The sequence below is a fragment of the Oryctolagus cuniculus genome, chromosome 4 (genome assembly GCF_051225735.1).
Source record: "Oryctolagus cuniculus isolate XC-2025 breed Fujian yellow rabbit chromosome 4, ASM5122573v1, whole genome shotgun sequence".
Lineage (NCBI taxonomy): Eukaryota > Metazoa > Chordata > Mammalia > Lagomorpha > Leporidae > Oryctolagus > Oryctolagus cuniculus.
Genome location: NC_142870.1, coordinates 124,905,745 through 124,925,448, shown reverse-complemented (window position 1 = coordinate 124,925,448; position 19,704 = coordinate 124,905,745). Strand labels below are relative to the sequence as shown.

Below are 19,704 nucleotides of genomic sequence, written 5' to 3'. Positions count from 1 at the left end.
ATAATTTCTCCAATTTTGTCAGATGCCCCTTGACTTTGCTGAGTGTTTCTTTTGCAATGCAGAAGCTTCTCAATTTGATGTGATCCCATTTGTCAATTTTGGCTTTGATTGCCTATGCCTCTGGGGTCTTTTACAAGAACTCTTTGCCTATGCCATGTCTTGCAGGGTTTCTGCAAAGTTTTCTAATTAGGTGATGGTTTCAGGTTGGAGATTTTCCCTTTTGATCCATTTTGAGTAAATTTTTGTGTTAGGTGCAAGGTAAGGTCTTGTTTCATACAATGCATGCAGAGATCCAGTTTTGCAAGCAGCATTTATTGCAGTGACTGCCTTGCTCCAGGGATTGATTTTAGCTCCTTTGTCAAGATATGTTGGTTGAAGATGTGTGGGTTGATTTCTCAAATTTCTATTTTGTTCCATTGGGCTATCCATCTGTTTTTGTGTCAGTCCCAGGCTGTTTTTATTATAATTTCCCTGTAGTATATCTTGAAATCTGGTATTGTGATGCTTCTGGCTCTGTTTTTATTGTATAAGATTGCTTTAGCTATTTGGGGTCTGCTGTGTTTCCTTATGAATTTCAGCATAGGTTGTTCTGTATCTGAGAAGAATGTCCTTGGTATTTTGATTGGTATCACATTAAATCTGTAAATTGCTTTTGGTGGTGGGGATATATTGATGATATTGATCCTTCCAATCCACTAACATGAACATTTTTCTATTTCTTAGTGTCATCTTCTGTTTATTTCTTTAATGTTGTGTAATTCTCTTTGTAGAGATCTTTGACATCTTTGGTAAAATTTTTACCAATGTATTTGAATTTTTTGTAGCTATTGTGAATGGGATTGATCTAGAAATTCTTTCTTATCTGTGGCATTGTCTGCATATACAAAGGCTATTGATTTTTATATGTTGATTTTATATCCTGCCACTTTTCCAAACTCTTTTATGAGTTCTAATAGCCTCTTAGAGGTGTCTTTTGGATCACCTACATGCAGAATCATATCATCTGCAAAGAAGGGTAGTTTGGCTTCCTCTTTCCCAATCTGTATCCCTGTGATTTCTGTTTCTTGCCTAATGGGTCTGATTAAAACCACCAAGGCTATAAGGGATAGCAATGATGAAAGTGGGTATTGTTCTCTGGCTCCAGATCCTAGGGGAAATACTGCAAGCTTTTCCCCATTAAATAAGATACTGGCTTTGGGTTTGTCATAAATTGCCTTGATTGTGTTGAGGAATGTTCCTTCTATACACACTTTGCTTAAGGTTTTCATCATGAAAGAATGTTTTATTTTATCAAATGCTTTCTCTGCATCTATTGAGAAAGTCACACAGCTTTTGTGTTTAAGTTTGTTAATGTGATGTATCATATTGATAGATTTGCAAATGTTGAACCATCCCTTCATATCAGAGATGAATTCTACTTGTCTGGGTAAATGCTCTTTCTGATGTTTTTTGGGTTCAATTGGCTAGTATTTTGTTGAGAATTGTTGCGTCTATGTTCATCAGGGAAACTGGTCTTGTAGTTCTCTTTCTGTGTTGTATCTATTTCCAGTTTAGGAATTAAGGTGATGCTGGCTTCAAAGAAGGAGTTTGAAATGATTCCCTCCTTTTCAATTGTTTTGAATGGCTTAAGAAGAATTGGAGTTAGTTCTTTATTTTATTTTTTTTGACAGGCAGAGTTAGACAGTGTGAGAGAAAGACAGAGAGAAAGGTCTTCCTTTTTCTGTGGGTTCACCCCCCAAGTGGCCACTACAGTCGGCACGTTGCAGCCGGTGCAATGTGCTACACCGAAGCCTGGAGCCAGGTGCTTCCTCCTAGTCTCCCATGTGGGTGCAGGGCCCAAGGACCTCTGGCGCCCCAACCAGGACTAGAACCCTGGGTGCTGGCGCTGCAAGTGGAGGATTAGCCTAATGAGCCGCGGCACCAGCCTAGTTCCTCTTCAAGTGTGTGGTAGAATTCTGCTGTGAAGCCATGCAGTCTTGGGCTTTTCTTTGTTGGGAGAGTCTTTATTATTGATTCAATTTCCATCTTGGTTATTGGAATGTTTAGGTTTTCTACGTCTTCATGGCCCAGTTTTGGTAAGTTGCCTTTGTCCAGGAATGCATTGCTTCTAGGTTTTCTGATTTGTTGACAAACAGCTCTTTGTAGCAGTTCCTGATGATTCATTTTATTTCTGTGGTATCTGTTGTTATAGTTCCTTTTTCATCTCTAATTTTATTGATTTGTGTCTTCTCCCTCTTTTCTTTCTTTGTTTCTTTCTTTTTTTTTTCTGGTTAGTTTGGCTGATGGTGTGTCACTTGTTTATTTTTTTCAAAAAAAAAAAAAAAAACCGCTCTTCATTTTGCTCATGTTTTGTATTCTTTTTTTTGGTTTCAATTTTGTTCATTTCTTCTCTACTTTTAATTATTTCTTTTCTCCTACTAGTTTTGGTTTTAGTTTCCAGTTGTTTTTCTAGGTCTTGAGATGCATTGATGATGTACTTGGTGCCTTTCCATTTTCTTGAGGTAGGCACCAATTGCTATAAACTCTCCTTTTAACACTGCTTTTGCTGTATCCCTTTAGGTTTGATATGTTGTATTGTTGTTTTCATTCATTTCAGGAAAATTTTTTTATTTCTCTTTTGATTTCTTTTATGACCCACTGTTCGTTCTGGAACATATTGTTCAGTCTCCATGTGTTTGCATATGTTGTAGAGATTCTTCAGCTTTTGTTTTCCAGATTCATTCCATTGTGGTCAGAGAAGATGCATGATTTCAATTGTTTTGAATTTGCTGATACTTGCTTTATGGCCTTGCATATGGTCTATCCTAGAGAAACTTCCATGTACTGGTGAGAAGAATATGTAATCTGCAACTGTGGGATGAAATGTTCTGTAGAAATCTGTAAGGTCCATTTGGTTTACAGTGTCAGTTAAATTTGTTGTTTCCTTGCTGATTTTCCTTCTGGTTGATCTGTCCATTGAAGAAAGTGAGGTATTTAATTCCCCCATTACTATTGTATTGGAGTCTATGTCTCCATTTAGTTTTTTTAAACTTTTATTTAATAAATATAAATTTCCAAAGTACAGTTTATGCATGACAATGGCTTTTTCTCCCCATAGCTTCCCTCCCACCCACATTCCATTTAAATTTATTACCATTTCTTTTTAAAAGCCAGGTGCCTTGTAATTGACTGCGCATATACATTTATTATAGTCACATCTTCCTGCTGAATTGATAACTTAATCATTATATAGCTCCATTCTTTGTCTTTTTTTTTTTTTAAAAGTATTTATTTATTTATGTGAAAGAGTTACACAGAGAGAGGAGAGGCAGAGAGAGAGAGGTCTTCCATCTGATGTTTTTTCCCCAGTTGGTTGCAAATGGCCGGAGCTGTGTTGATCTGAGGCCAGGAGCCAGGAGCTTCTTCCAGGTCTTCCACATGGGTGCAAGGGCCCAAGGACTTGGGCCATCTTCTACTGTTTTCCCAGGCCATAGCTGAGAGCTGGATTGGAAGAGGATCAGCTGAGACTAGAACCGGTGCCATATGGGATGCTGGTGCTTCAGGCCAGAGCGTTAACCTGTTAAGGCACAGCACTGGCCCCTGTCATTTTTTTTCAAACAGTTTTTGTGTTAAAGTACATTTTGTGTGTCATTAGGATGACTACATAAACTCTTTTTTGGTTTTCTGTTAGTGTGGCATTTCTTTGTATATCTTTGACTTTCTGTCTTCATGTATCTTTGTTGGTGAAATGTGGTTCTGTAGATAGATAATTGATGGGTCTTGGCTTTTTTTTTTTTAAGATTTATTTGTTTTATTTGAGAGGCAGAGTTACAGAGAGGCAGAGAGAGAGAGAGAGAGAGAGAGAGGTCTTCCGTATGCCTAAATGACTGCAATGGCCAGAGCTGTACTGATCTGAAGCTAAGAGGTTGGAGCTTCCTCTGGGTCTCCCACGATGGTGCAGGAGCCCAAGCACTTGGGCTATCCTCCATTGCTTTCCAGGCCCTAGCAGAAAGCTTATTCAGAAGTGGACCTGCCAGTCAGGAACCGATGCCCATACAGGATTCCAGCACTGCAGGAAGCCGCTTTACTCGCCATGCCACAGCAATGGCTCTAGTCTTGTTTTTTAATTCATTCAGCCAGTCTGTATCTTTTCACTGGAGAGTTGAGGCCATTTACATTCAAGGTGACTATTGTTAAGTAAAGACTTGGCCCTGACATTTTCACATAAATACTCCTTTTTTTTTTTTTTTTTTTTTTTTTTTTTACTTTGGATTTCCTTTGTGCTTTTGCTGGGAGATTTTCTGTCTTCACCTTCTTTTCTAGTGATGACCATTTTGTGTGTTTCTGTGTGTAGCGCATCCTTAAACATCTTTTGTAAGGCTGGATGAGTGTATGAGTGAAATTCTTTCAATTTCTTTGTTATGAAAAGTATTTATTTCACCTTCATTCACAAATGAGACCTTGCGGAGTGCAGTATTCTGGGTTGACAGTTTTCTTTTCTCTTAACACTTGGAATATATCTCCCCATTCCACTCTCTCTTAGCCTGTAGTATTTCTGATGAAAAGTCAGCTGTGAGTCTAATTGGAGATACTCTGAATGTAATCTAGCATTTCTCTTGTGCAAATTTTAGAATATTTTCTTTATGTTTCACTGTGGAGAGTTTGACAACAATGTGTCGTGGTGAGGATCTTTTCTGGTCATGTCTACTAGGAGTTATATGTGTTCCTGTACTTGGATGTCCCTTTCTTTCTCCAAATTAGAGATGTTTTGTTATTATTTCATGAAAAAAGGCCTTCTAATTCATTCTCTCTTTTTACACCTTCAGGAACTCCTATGACCCATGACCCAACTTCTATGACAAATGACCCAACTTCTTTGTTGGGTCGTTTGACAGTATCTCATAAATCTCCAGCACTGCTTTGTAGTTTTCTAGGTGTTTTTTTTTTGTTTCACTGTAAGATTTAAGGTTTCCTGAGATTTGTCTTCAAACTCAGATATTCTTTCTTTTGGCTCACCAAGTTTGTTGTTAAGGCTTTCCGCTACTTTTTTAAAAATTTAATCTAATGAATTATTTTTTAATAATAATAATTTGATATTTATTTTGAGTATGAGAATGTAAATTTATTTGGTTTCAGTAGTTGAATATTGCTTTTTCTCAACTTTTATTTAATACATATAAATTTCCAAAGCACAACTTTTGAATTATAGCAGTTTTTCCCCCCATAACCTCCCTCCCACCTGCAACCATCCCATCTCCCACTTCCTCTCCCATCCCATTCTTCATCATGATTCATTTCAATTATCTTCATATACAGAAGATCAAGTTAGTATATACTAAGTAAAGATTTCAACAGTTTGCACCCACAGACACACAAAGTATAGAGTATTGTTTTAGTAGTAGATTTACCATTAATTCACATAGTACAACACATAAGGGACAGAGATCCTACAAGGGGAGTAAGTGCACAGTGACTCCTGTTGTTGATTTAACAATTGACACTCTTATGTATGATGTCAGTAATCACCCAAGGCTCTTGTCGTGAGATGCCAAGGCTATGGAAGCCTCTTGAGTTCACCAACTCTGATCTTATATAGTCAAAGTGCAAGTTCTTTCCTCCCTTCAGAGGAAGGTACCACTTTGTTTGATGGCCCGTTCTTTCACTGGGATCTCACTCACAGAGATCTTTCATTTAGGTCATTTTTTTTTTGCCATAGTGTCTTGCTTTCCATGCCTGAAATACTCTCATGGGCTTTTTAGCCAGATTGGAATGCCTTAAGTGCTGATTCTGAGGTCAGAGTGTTGTTTAGGACACCTGCCAGTCTATGAGACTGTTGTGTATCCTGCTTCCCATATTGGATCATTCTCTCCTTTTAATTCTATCAGTTAGTATTAGCAGACACTAGTCTTGTTTGTGTGATCCTTTTGACTCTTAATCCTATCATTATGATCAATTATGAACTGAAAGTGATCACTTTGACTAGTGAGATGACATTGGTACATGCCACCTTGATGGCATTGAATTGGAATCCCCTGGCCCGTTTCTAGCTCTACCATTAGGGGTAAGTTCAAGTGAGCATGTGCCAAACTGCACATCTCCTCCCTCTCTTATTCCCACTCTTATATTTAACAGGGATCACTTTTCAGTTAACTTTAAATGACTAAGAATAATTGTGTGTTCATTAAGTGTTCAACCAATGGTATTATGTAGAAGAAAAAGTACTAAAAGGAATAAAATAGTAAGTTGTTCCTCAACAGTCGGACAAGAGCTGATCAAGTCATTGTTTCTCATAGTGTCCATTTCACTTCTATAGGTTTCCTTTTAAGTGCTCAGTTAGTTGTCACCGATCAGGGAGAACATCTGATATTTGTCTCTTTGGGACTGGCTTATTTCACTCAGCATGATGTTTTCCAGATTCCTCCATTTTGTTGCAAATGACCGGATTTCATTGTTTTTTACTGCTGTATAGTATTGTATAGAGTACATATCCCATAATTTCTTTATCCAGTCTTCTGTTGATGGGCATTTTGGTTGATTCCATGTGTTAGCTATTGTGAATTGAGCTGCAATAAACATTGAGGTGCAGACATCTCTTTATTTGCCAATTTAATTTCCTCTGGGTAAATTCCAAGGAGTGGGATGGCTGGCTATATTCAGGTTTCTGTCTTCCACGGTGGCTTTACCAGTTCTCATTCCCACCAACAGTGGATTTGTGCGCCCTTTTCAGCACATCCTCAGAGGCATCTGTTGTTAGTTGATTTCTCTATGTATGCATTTCTGTATGTATGCATTTCCCTGATGAATAGTGATCCTGAACATTTTTTCATATGTTTGCTGTCTGTTTGGATTTCCTCTTTTGAAAAATGTCCTTTTCGGTCCTTGGCCCATCTCTTAAGTGTGCTGTTTGTGGTGGAGTTTCTTGATCTCTTTGTAGATTCTGGCTATTAATCCTTTATTGGTTGCATAATTTGCAAATATTTTTTCCCATTCTGTCGGTTGCCTCTTCCCTTTCCTGACTATTTCTTTTGCAGTACAGAAACTTCTCAATTTGATGTAATCCCAATTGTTAATTTTGGCGTTGACTGCCTGTGTCTCTGGGGTCTTTTCTAAGAAGTTTTTGCCTGTACCTATATCTTGCAGGGTTTCTCTGATGTTCTCTAATAATTTGATGGTGTTGGGTCATAGATTTAGATCTTTAATCCATGTTGAGTGGATTTTGGTTAAGGTGTAAGGTAAGGGTCTTGCTTCATGCTTCTGCATGTGGAGATCCAGTTTTCCCAGCACCATTTGTTCAATAGACTGTCCTTACTCCAGGAATTTGTTTTAGATCCTTGATCAAATATAAGTTGGCTGTAGATGTTTGGATTGATTTGTGGTGTTTCTATTCTGTTCCCTGATATCCATCTATTTCTGTACCAGTACCATGCTGTTTATTTTTAACTTTTATTTAATAAATATAAACTTCCAAAGTACATCTTATGGATTACAATTGCTCCCCCCCCATAACTTCCTTCCCACCCGCAACCCTCCCATCAATGCTGTTTTGATTATAACTGCCCTGTAGTATGTCCTGAAATCTGGTATTGTGATGCCTTCTGCTTTGTTTTTGTTATGCAAGATTGCTTTAGCTATTCAAGGTCCCCTGTGCCTCCATATGAATTTCAGCATCCTTGTTTCCAGATCTGAGAAGAATGTCTTTGGTATTTTGATTGGTATCTCACTGAATGTATAAATTGCTTTTGGGAGAATGGACATTTTGTTGATATTGATTCTTCCAATCCATGAGCATGGAAGATTTTTCCATTTTTTGGTATCCTCTTCTATTTCTTTCTTTAAGATTTTGTAATTCCCATTGTAGAGATCTTTGATGTCCTTGGTTAAGTGTGTTCCAAGGTATTTGATTGTTTTTGAAGCTATTGTGAATGGGATCGATCTTAGCATTTCTTTCTCAGCCGTGGCATTACCTGTGTATACAAATGCTGTTGATTTTTGTGCCTTCAGTTTATATCCTGCTATTTGCCTCCTTAAGATTTCATTTTCACATGAGAGATTTTCTGTCCTGTCCTGTATGGATTTCTGTAGTTCATGCATTTGTTTTGGATTACTTCTAAATATTCTTATCATAAATTTTTTTTGTTATATAGTTTTTTTTTTTTACAGAGTTCAACCAATAGTATTAGTAGAGCTCAAAAGATACTAAAAGGGTAAAGTATTAAGTTCTTTTTTTTCTTTTTCTTTTTTTGTTTGTTATATAGTTTTGTTTTTTTATTTAATAAATGTGAATTTACAAAGTGCAACTTTTGTATTGTTGTGGCTTCCCCCTCCTCAACCTCCCTCCCTCCCGTAGCCCTCCCCTCTCCCACTCCCTCTCCCATCCTGCCCATTGAGTTTCATTTTCAAATACCTTCATATACTGAAGATCAACTTAGTATATACTAAGCAAGGATTTCAACTCACATCTCATCCTCACTGTGTGTTCTCCCACACACCCTCAGTTTTTTTTTTTTTTTTCATTGTCCCGGTTCAGAAGCTCCGCACATTCACAAAGTCTTAGTCTCTTGTTATTACTCCCAACCAGAGTCAGGTTTCCACTTGGCTGAGGACGGGCACAGCTGTGAGATGGTACAGCTGTTAGGTATGTCCAAAATGGCTCCTGCTCTATTGTCTTGCACACAGGCATCCAAAGCAATGACATAACCGTTGTACCAAACACCCACACATTAGAAATTTGTTTTTCTTATCTCTGTATTAAAATTGGACCTATATTTACATAAAAAGTTGCTTCACATGTGGTTCCATACAAATTTATTTAGCATCTATTATGAGTCCAACTCTGGGTTAAGCACTGTCAAAATACAGTTGCCCTCAAAGTGCTTACAATTTGATTACTTAATTACAGCGTAAATATGTAGTAAGCACAACATCATATATGCATGGGGACTGGGGATATACATCAGTGTACAAACAGGACAAATTCCTGTCTAACAGAGCTAACATTTCAGAGGGAGGTATAGGGAACAAATGAGAAAAATTCATAAATTACACAGTATCCCAAAAGCTGATCTAGTGTTAGGGAGAAAGAACAGTAGGCACTGAGATAGGGAGTTCTTGGGGGCAGTGTAGTAGTCTATTTCACACAGTGTGGTCAGGGAAGGCCTCACTGAGGTGGCTTTTGAACGAATACTCAAAAGAAAGCCGACACAAGCATAATCTAAGAGAAGAACATTCTAGGCAGAGGGAACAGCAGCTTCTACACTCTGGGACACAGGCATGCTTGGCATTTTTGGGGAAAAGTAAAGAGATCAATCAATGTCACTGGAGAAAGAGCAAGAGGGAGAGTATGCAAGCAGATGAGAGACTGAAATTGGCTAGCTTTGTTAAAAATTTTACTGTTACTGCTGAGGGTCTTTGCTGTCTATTCAGAGTAGAATTTGGAATATCAGCTCAAATAAAACAGGTGACATGGTAGGGCTTTTAGCATTTATACAGTGAGAGAAATACACAGGAAAGTGAGGACTTTCTTTGGGTTTAAATATTCATTCTGTGCCATGTTGCAAATAGACCAAGTCTGTGGGGGCAGAGGTCCAGAGTAGAATCAGAGCAACTTTTACAATACTAAAAGATTATTCAAAAATGATAATGGTAGCTGGGATAAGATAGATAAGAGGAAGTTGGTGAGAAGCATTTTGACTGTAGATAACTTAGAGCTAGATACAATGGATTTGCTGCCACATTGTCTGGATGCATCCTGCATCACTTAGAGGACAGTATAGCAGTGAATTAAGTCATGAGTCTGGTGGTTGGTGAGAAGATGGGCCTGGGTGATGGAGAGAATACCTACAGGCAGGTTACAGAATATAAGACTGGAGATGAGAACAGTAGTGTTGATAATAGAAATGGGGGACTTGGAAGGGGGAGCAGTGCTCAGGGAGTGGTTTCAGACATGTTGAATTTGAAATGTTGGCAGAATCTCAAAGTAGGGACTGTTGGAAGTTTAGAATATGGACTTTGATACAGGTCAAGTAGAAAAGGCTGGTGTTAGAGATCAAGAGATTTGGGAATTATTTTTCAGAGATGCAGGTTGAAGATGAGAGAATGAATAACCTGTCTTTACCTCAAGAGATAATAGCAGAGGATTGAGGCAAAAGCCCAGGAAGATGCCTACAATAATGAGGAAGGTAAAAGAAATAGAACTAATGGAAAAGGAGCCAGTGGAGGCCAAGGAAGCTTACATTTCAGATTTATATATTTACTTTTTTTTTTTTTTTTTTTTTTTTTTTAGATTTAAAATCAAGACTTACTAGAGTCAGAGACCTCCAGCCAGAGTGGCATGGAGGAGGGCTCCTGAGAGAGGAAAAACCAGAAGGGGCCTGATGTACTGGGGTTTTTAAGCACAATTTTGAAAACAACAACAACAACAACAACAATAACTTGACAATCAGATTAACATTCAGTTACATGTCAGGGACAAATTCCGTCAAAAGACATGATTTGCAACACTTTATCCTGATGGATTGCTCCTGGGTAAACAAAAGAGCCATCACAAGAGTGGGATACCTAATTTGTTTTACAGTAAATCGGGAGCTCAGAGGGTGGAGTCACCACTCCCTTGAATTCTCATGATAAGATTGGAAGCTCCCAAGGAGTGGGCAGGCAGGCACTACTGATCTTGCTAAGGAAAAGTTTTGATGGAACATCTTCTATCCTCAATTTCCAGACTGTCTATTAACCATTTGACTCCTCACATTGCCCCCCTCCAGAAGAATGGTCCCTAACTTCTGTTAGGGGGATTGGGTGATGATCGCCTGGCTGCTTCATGCTGAAAAGGAGCATTGTTGGGAATGGGAGTCAGGACAGGGTTCCAGCAGGAGGTGTCTTCTCAGGAGGAGCTGGCTTATCCAGAGTGACGGCAGGGCTAGCTTGCAGAAAGTGTTTCCATCTGAGTTTTCAGGTGCAGGGCTATCTAGAATTTCACTGTTTCAAGTTTTGGGGAAACAAATCTAAAAAGCAGCTTAAACTCCCAGGGTCTAAAGCAAAGGACAGAGTCATTATTAGAGGATCTAAGAAAGGTGCTGTCTAAACCACCAGCAAGTTTTCCCATTGAGAGTCAAGTGGAAACTGACAGAAATGGCTTTCTAATAATCAGGTTGGCTTTAAGGCCTTGTCAGTTATGAGGCTCAGACACATGTATCTTTTCACATGGGGTACATCATAATGGAAGAGTGAGTGAACCTCCTTAGGCAAGGTACTGTGTTGACTTCCATTACCTTGCTTGCCTGGGAGGAGAGCTGGCTGGAAGAAAAGGTAGGTAGCATCTCCAAAAGGAAAATGGTTTTAGTTAATTTTCAGTTCTCCCTGCAATGTTACTGACTCTTCTTGGCCATGCCCTCAACAACAGTGGTTGCTTCAGAAGCTGAGCTGAAGTAAGGGCTTTTGAGCTTAGAGCCAACAAAGTCTGTGGTTCTAACCTGGAGTCCTTCAACTCCTGGGCAGTTCAGTTTCCAATGACCCAACTCTTGGCTGGCTTAACTGCCAAATCTCTTCCTAAGCTGACTTCTCCTGAAGCCCTGGATTTCCACATTGAAAACCAATGCAGGTTTTGGCACTGTGGCATAGTGGTTAATGCCATACCTTCAGTGCCAGCATCTTATATGGGCACTGGTTCGAGTCTTGGCTGCTCTACTTCTGACCAGCTCTCTGCTGTGGCCTGGGAAATTAGTAGAGATGGCACAAGTTCTTGAGCACCTGCACCCATATGGGAGACCTGGAAGAAGCTCCTGACTCCTGGGTTCAGATTGGCACAACTTCAACTGTTATAGCCAATTGGGGATTGAACCAGGGGATTGGAGGCCCTCTCTTTCTCTCACTCTGTCTCTACCTCTCCTCTCTCTCTGTAACTTTGACTTTCAAGATAATAAATAATCCTTTAAAAAAAAGAAAGCTAATGTACTGGACTGACCTGTTAGGTCTCCTTGATGGCAGATCACTGTATAGAGCAGCCATTAATTGGCCTGCCAGCTGTCTTTACATTGTTTCTGCTGCCTAGCTTCCTCTTCCTCCTGGTTTTTGTCCAAGCAGACCAGAGGAAACTTCAAAGAGAATGCAAGCAAAAGGGTGTTCAAGTCCTATTTCTAAACTTTGGTGGCTTAAAGTAGAAGTCTATAGTCACAGGCATGTTCTGATAGTGGTTTTTCTGTGAGATAGGGTAGACAATGCTCATGAGGAAAGTTATGTTCTCACTTTAACATTAAACATGATGACCATCTTATATATAAAATTTGAAGTCATTCATAAAACTTTCTCTCCCTTCCTTTGGTCTGAAAGGGAGGTTTTGCCTGTGACTGTGCCCATGGCAAAGTAAATCTAGCTGTGAAATAATAAGTTAAGCTCTCATTTGGGCTAGCTACTATTACAGAAAAATGTTAGGCATCCCTTTTAAAAGGTCTAAAGATCCAACTGTACATCCTGGAGAGTCTTTCAGAATAGAAATAATTTCCCATCTTGAAGAGAAAAGAGAAATGAGGGAATAATTCAGTCTTCTCCAAATTGCTTACTGAGAATAACAATATCAAATGAAAACTTAGCAAAGAATTTTAACTGTTCACTGACAACGTTGAAAGACATTTACCAAAATGTCCAATGCCTTCTATAAATTTCAAGGGTACATGTATTTGGAAACATCACTTAAATATGTAATGCAAGTGTAACTTGTTTGAACAGCAAACCCAAGTACAAGCATGTCAACAAATTTAAAACATCTTGTGTGGTCAGAGCTGTGGCACAACCTGTTAAAGCCCTGGCCTGAAGCGTCGGCATCCCACATGGGTGCTGGTTCAAGTCCTGGCTGCTCCTCTTCCAATCAAGCTCTCTGCTATGGCCTGGGAAAGCAATGGAAGATTGCCCAAATCTCTGGCCCCTGTGTCCACATGGGAGTCCCTAAAGAAGCTCCCGGCTCCTGATAAGGAATGGCTCAGCTCCGGCTGTTGCTGCCATCTGGGGAGTGAACAAGTGGATGGAAAACCTCTCTCTCTGTCTCTATCTCTCTTTGTAACTCCTTCTTTCAAATAAATAAAATAAATGTTTAAAAAAATCAAAACATCTGATAGATATTTAGGTCCTATGAACCAAAAAATGATACCTTTGATTAACTAAGCAATTTAAATCCACGAGCAATATCTTTCTATAAACCCATTAAAACAGAGCTATTAATAAATTTTCCCATATTGACATACAATATGTACACACATATAACATAGCATACATGATAGAGCAGTAAAGGACTTTCAGTAGTAGCTTCTTAAAATCTGATTTTTTTTAAATTACCATCAGTCGATTACAATTTCTGCTCTTAGTAATCTGAATTAATCCTACCTTTTCTAGGTTGGAACCTGTAGTGCATTATTGGCTTTATCTTCTTACAGAACTGTCCCAAAGTATTGAATACATAGAGATCAGGGAGAAAAGAAATCCTTTTGAACCTAAGGGCACACTTTACAACAGAACCACAAATGTTTTAACTTCATGAGTGGTACATCTGATTTTTAATTGTTGAAGAACACAAAACTGTGGATAACAAAAGACTCTAAATATCCAAGTTTAACGTTATAAACTCACTAAAAAATAAGAGTAGGCACTTGTTTACTCCACACATTTTTGAAATCACCTCTAAAATTTTATAAGACATTTATCCCAGGCCAGCGCTGTGGCTCAATAGGCTAATCCTCTGCATTGCGGCGCCGGCACACCGGATTCTAGTCCCGGTCGGGGCACCGAATTCTGTCCCGGTTGCTCCTCTTCCAGGCTAGCCTTGTGCTATGGCCCGGGAAGGCAGTGGAGGATGGCCCAAGTGCTTGGGCCCTGCACCCGCATGGGAGACCGGGAGAAGCACCTGGCTCTAGGCTTCGGATCAGCGAGGTACACCGGCTGCAGCGTGCCAGCCGCAGTGGCCATTGGAGGGTGAACCAACAGTAAAGGAAGACCTTTCTCTCTGTCTCTCTCTCTCTCACTGTCCACTCTGCCTGTCAGAAAAAAAAAAAAAAAAAAAGACATTTATCCCTTTAGGTCTCTGCACCATTCTCATTAAGATAACCATCATGTTTGATGACAAGAGCATTAGACTTTAACTTTTGGACATTTGTATCAGTGGCATTTTACATTATCATAACTGAAAATTTAACACCACTTCACATCTTAACAGTACCTTTAATATAATCCAAATATCTTTATTAGCTGATATCTCTACAAGATGAGAGACCTATCCTTTGATATTTCCTGGAGCCCAACTGGAAATATCAAAGTCCAAAGAATTTGAACTTTGATTTTTTGAATGCCTGTCACAAATGCTAAGGAGGCTTAAAAAACTTTGTAGAAACAGGATCCCTTAACATTATGACATAATGTAGATAATATAAAGATTTGGTCATTGTTACAAAGTGATTACTCAAATGCTTTAGAATGAGTATATATATTCAGGCCGGTGCCATGGCTCACTAGGCTAATCCTCCGCCTTGCAGCGCCGGCACACCAGGTTCTAGTCCCGGTCGGGGCGCCGGATTCTGTTCCAGTTGCCCCTCTTCTCTGCCAGCCCTCTGCTATGGCCTGGGAAGGCAGTGGAGGATGGCCCAAGTGCTTGGGCCCTGCACCCGCATGGGAGACCGGGAGAAGCACCTGGCTCCTGGCTTTGGATTAGTGCGATGTGCCGGCCACAGCGTGCCGGCCGCAGCGGCCATTGGAGGGTCAACCAACGGCAAAAAAAGGAAGACCTTTCTCTCTGTCTCTCTCTCTCACTGTCCACTCAGCCTGTCAAAAATAAATTAAAAAAAAAGAGTATATATTCAAACAAACCATAATTCTCAATAACAAAACAGTCAGCTGTTTTTAAACAATTAGAACCTTACAGAGACATTAAGAGAACACGATAGATTACTTCAATAGAATAAAAAATATGTGTCTCCCCATTCACCCCAAAAATTGGAAATCAAACCTTAAATTTAAGAGTGAGTACATGGAATCATCCTATAATTTGGGAAATTTTATCAGAGTCGAACTAGGGAAGAGAAATTAGCTTACTGGAGCTGGTTAGAAAACTGGCAGAGAGTCACCAATTAAACAAAAACTATTAAAATGAGACACTGCAGTTTTTAAACAAATTTTTCAGACTATTTCAAAATATTTATTAACATATAGATATCATTACTTTAACAGAGTATCAGATTCTAATTTTATGTAAAAATTTCTAAAGACAACATTTTCTATATAGATAATATAAGATAGTATCTTTTTTTTTTTTTTTTTGACAGGCAGAGTGGACAGTGAGAGAGAGAGAGAGAGAGAGAGAAAGGTCTTCCTTTGCCGTTGGTTCACCCTCCAATGGCCGCCACGGCCAGCGCGCCGCGGCCGGCGCACCACGCTGATCCGATGGCAGGAGCCAGGTACTTCTCCTGGTCTCCCATGCGGGTGCAGGGCCAAAGCACTTGGGCCATCCTCCACTGCACTCCCTGGCCACAGCAGAGAGCTGGCCTGGAAGAGGGGCAACCGGGACAGAATCCAGCGCCCTGACCAGGACTAGAACCCGGTGTGCCGGCGCCGCTAGGCGGAGGATTAGCCTAGTGAGCCGCGGCGCCGGCCAAGATAGTATCTTATGTTAGTTACTTTCAAGTGGTGTTGAACTATTTTTTCATATGAACAATTATAAAAACACGTTGGGAAACCCAAATAGGTTTGCCATAGAATATAAGGTGCTAAGACTACCAAAGTTTATATGTAGATACATTTATCTCATTTGCTTTACCCAATTTATACTTAGCAATTATACCTAGATGACTGAAGATGGTGATATTATATTGTATCTTTATGTGAACAAAGATCAAAGTTAAATTATGTGGAATTCTCCTTTTTATGAAACTCTAGCTATAAATTGATGATATTAAACCAGAGATTGCAAAATCCACCTTAGGGGGGCTATAAAAAGCACTGATTACCCATGGCTATTTCAGAAACCTGTTAAATGAAGTTTCAAAACAAATTTGGCAAGTTACAAAGCAATCCTTTTTGAAGGCAGTGATCTTCCTAGATTCAAGAGAGAGAAATTTCTTTAATCCCAATGTCCAGTTACAGTTGAACCAAATTCTCATGCAAGAGATTGTTATTTACCAAAGGCATCTTTTTAATTTCTGATTGAATCTGAGTCTAGTTTTCCACTGGAGATTGTTCACCATTATGTCAGGTTTAATGGGAGAGGGCATCCATCAGAGCAGATGGGCACTCCTCCAGAGATTCCTAAGGAGAATCTGATAGGTGATAGAATAAAGGGCAATGACCTATAAGGAAGCTCCCGTAAAAGCCCACAAAGGAGCAAGCTGGAGGGAAAAAAAACTGAAGTTGTTGGGCCTAGATTCATGCCTAGAAACCCCCAGGCAAAATTAAAACAATGGGTGCAATGGTCACCTGATAAAATATCTCCCCCATCGGGATTAAAGGCCTCAATAAGAGTCAAATGCTATGAGAGCGGAGCCCTGGTGACTCACTAAGTAGACCCAAGGACCCTGTAACACTCTGGAAAAGAAGTCAATGCCTACTGGAGCACATGCAGGGAAATAGAGGCAAGAGGCCAGTTAGGAGACAAGGTTCTGAGAGGGGAGTCAGAGTTAGAGGGCTGGCAGAGGCAGAGAGAGAGAGGGAGAGGTAAGAGAGAGACAGAGAGAGAGACAGCTAGAGGGAGATCGTCCATCTGCTGGTCCACTCCCAGAGTCAGGCTAATCCGAAGCATGGAGCCAGGAGTTTCTTCCGGTTCTCCCATGTGGGTGCAGGAGCCCAAGGACTCGGACCATCTTCTGTTGTTTTCCCAGGCCATAAGCAGAGAGCTGGATCACAAGTGGAGCAGCCAGGACTTGAACCAGCACCATATGGGATGCCGGCACTACAGGCAGCGACTTTATCTTTTATACCACAGCACCAGCCCCAAAGCTTACATTTCAGCGAGGCATTGATCAAGGGCACCAGATACTGAAGTGAGATGAAGGAGGATGGAGCTATACAAAAGGCCGTTAGATAGGGCAAGAAGAGTCTTAGGTGGTGGGTCGGAAGCTAGAGCAGAGAGGTTGAAAAGCACAGGGATACTGAGAAATGAAACAGAAAGGCATCAGCCCATTGTTCATGTTGAATTTGAGAGAAAAGTATATGGAGAACTCCTTCCAGAAGACTGGGTGGAGAGAGGACATTTGATTCATTCTGTGGTGATGATATCATTACCTTTCAGAATGTGAGAACAGTTGACTGTCACCTCTTCCTGTAATTGCTATTCCTCAAAATGTATTTAAAATATGTTTTATATCCATATATAAAATGATCACAGGCCTAACCATATGTATACATACTTCTGAAATGCTATATATGTAACCTAGCTCAGAGATTGCTAATACTATGTATGCTACTTAATTTAGATTTACTCTTTAAACTCGACCTGAAAATAAATATAAATATGAATAAATATGAATACTCACTTCCACAAATAAATTTTTTTTTGACAACCAGAGTGAACAGTGAGAGAGAGAGAGACAGAGAGAATGGTCTTCCTTTTCTGTTGGTTCACCCCTCCCCAATGGCCGCTGCGGCCGGCACGCTGACCTGAAGCCAGGAGCCAGGTGCTTCTCCCAGTTTCCCATGCGGGTGCAGGGCCCAAGGACCTGGGCTATCCTCCACTGCACTGCTGGGCCACAGCAGAGAGCTGGACTGGAAGAGGAGCAACTGGGACAGAATCTGGCGCCCCAACTGGGACTAGAGTCTGGTGTGCCGGCGCCGCAGGCAGAGGATTAGCCTAGTGAGCCGTGGCGCTGCCCCCCAAGTGAATTTTTTATTACCTGAAATTACATTTTATCTCCCCTTTAAATGCGGAACTTTTCCAGTAGATTAAGATGTAAACAGATTCAGAAAGCAGACATTTAATCTGGGTTGAAGGTGCACATTCACTTAGAATATAAGGGAAGGTAGTTCTGTGTTTGCTGCTGAGATTTCTAAACTCATGGAAGAATGAAAATCCCAACACTGTGCCCTGTCTGCTCTTCCTATTCCTCTCCCAGTTTTTCCAGGGGAACAGATCTTTGTCTTTTCTTTCCTACTGAACATTCCTGACATGTCTTTCACTTTGTCTCTTGGGATGACCTTGCTTGGAGGAAACATTGAAGGCTCTCAAAGATGATTCTTATTTTTAAAAGATTTATTTTATTTATTGGAAAGGTAGAGTCACAGAGAGAAAGGGAGAGACGTCTTCCATCTGCTGGTTCAATCCCCAAATGGCTGCAACAGTGGGGGCTGGACATATCGAAATTCAGGAGACTAGAACTTCATCTGGGTCTGCCATGTGGGTACAAGGGACTAAGTACTTGGGCCATCTTCCGCTGCTTCTCCAGGTACATTAAGAGGGAGCTGGATTAGAAGTGGAGCAGCTGGGACTCGAACTAACACCCACTGGGGATGCCGATGCTGCAGCAATGGTTTAACCTGCTACACCACAGTGCTGGCCCTTCAAGATGCTTCTTGAGGTCACAGGTTCCCCAGAAGCAGGAACAGACTTGTCAAATCGTCCCAGCTGCAGAGTCCCACAGGCACATAGCCTGGTTTGGATCTGCAAGGTTTGAAAGAGGTAGTTTTGGGGCTTGTGTTGTGCTGAAGCAGGTTAAGCCGCTGGCTGCAACAGAAGCATATGGAATTGCTTGTTGAAGCCCTGGCTGCTCGGCTTCTGATCCAGCTCCCTGCTAATTCGCCTGGGAAGGCAGCAGAAGATGGCACAAGTATCTGGGTCCCTCCAGCCATGTGGAAGGCCTGGATTGCATTTCTGGTTCCTGGTTTCAGCTTGGTGCAGCCATGGTCATTGCAAGCCTTGGGGTCAGTGAACCAGTAAATAGAAGAGTCTGTCTTTCTCTCTGTAACTGCATTGCAAATAAATACACAAATTTTTAAAAAGAGAAAGAGCTGGTTTTACATTTCTAGAATCAACCACAAGATGGTCCTTTAGAAAAATTCCTCTCTAGACTGTATATTGTTATCTTTGTCTCTTGTTTTACCCAGATGTCCTGTGCCTCTCAGATATACATCAAGTTTCCATGGAGATCTGAAGGGGAACTTTCTCAGCCTTGGGAGTGGCAGACACGTAGTGCTTGCTTACATTTGTTGAATTTGTCTTTGCTAGATTCCCCATTCAGTGTGTACTGATCTATGTCCTCCTGGGACCCGGAAGGGGATTCGTCACGGGGAACCGACTTGCTGCTTTGAGTGCATTACATGTGCTGATGGACATGTGTCACGGATGGCAGGTAGAGATGGTTGATCTTTCATTGATATAAAAATTCAATTTGATTAAGCATGTGTTGACAAAGAGAGCCTTGGGAGCCTTCTTTATCAATGGATGTCAATAATTTATAATGAAAAATCTCTGTAATCCATCAAACCATCACATGTTGTGGTGAATATGAATCAATGTAACATTGAATTTCAATTCTAAAGCTACTATAATTTGGAAGAGACCTACAACCATGAACTTGATAGAGGAAAATCCAAAACAAGATATTGGAGTAGCAAACTACAAATTAGTGGATTAATAAATAGTAAAATTATTTCATTTTCTGAATTAGATTAAACATGAATTATGTTCCTAACTGGGAGAAAGGTGACTTAAAGTTTTATGTTTTCTTGAATTAATTATAAATTATGAGATCTATTATTTCATCG

At 40.3% G+C, this 19,704-nt stretch overlaps 1 protein-coding gene across 1 annotated transcript in view; it reads left to right on the top strand.

The window, feature by feature from the left end:
- The window catches only part of LOC149127104 (vomeronasal type-2 receptor 1-like), a 35,737-nt gene that overhangs the window by 13,795 nt on the left and 2,238 nt on the right, over nucleotides 1-19,704 (top strand). Inside the window, exon 5 of the mRNA XM_089331046.1 lies at nucleotides 19,166-19,289. Coding sequence (XP_089187172.1) covers nucleotides 19,166-19,289 — 124 coding nt within the window. The remainder of the gene's footprint in view (nucleotides 1-19,165; nucleotides 19,290-19,704) is intronic.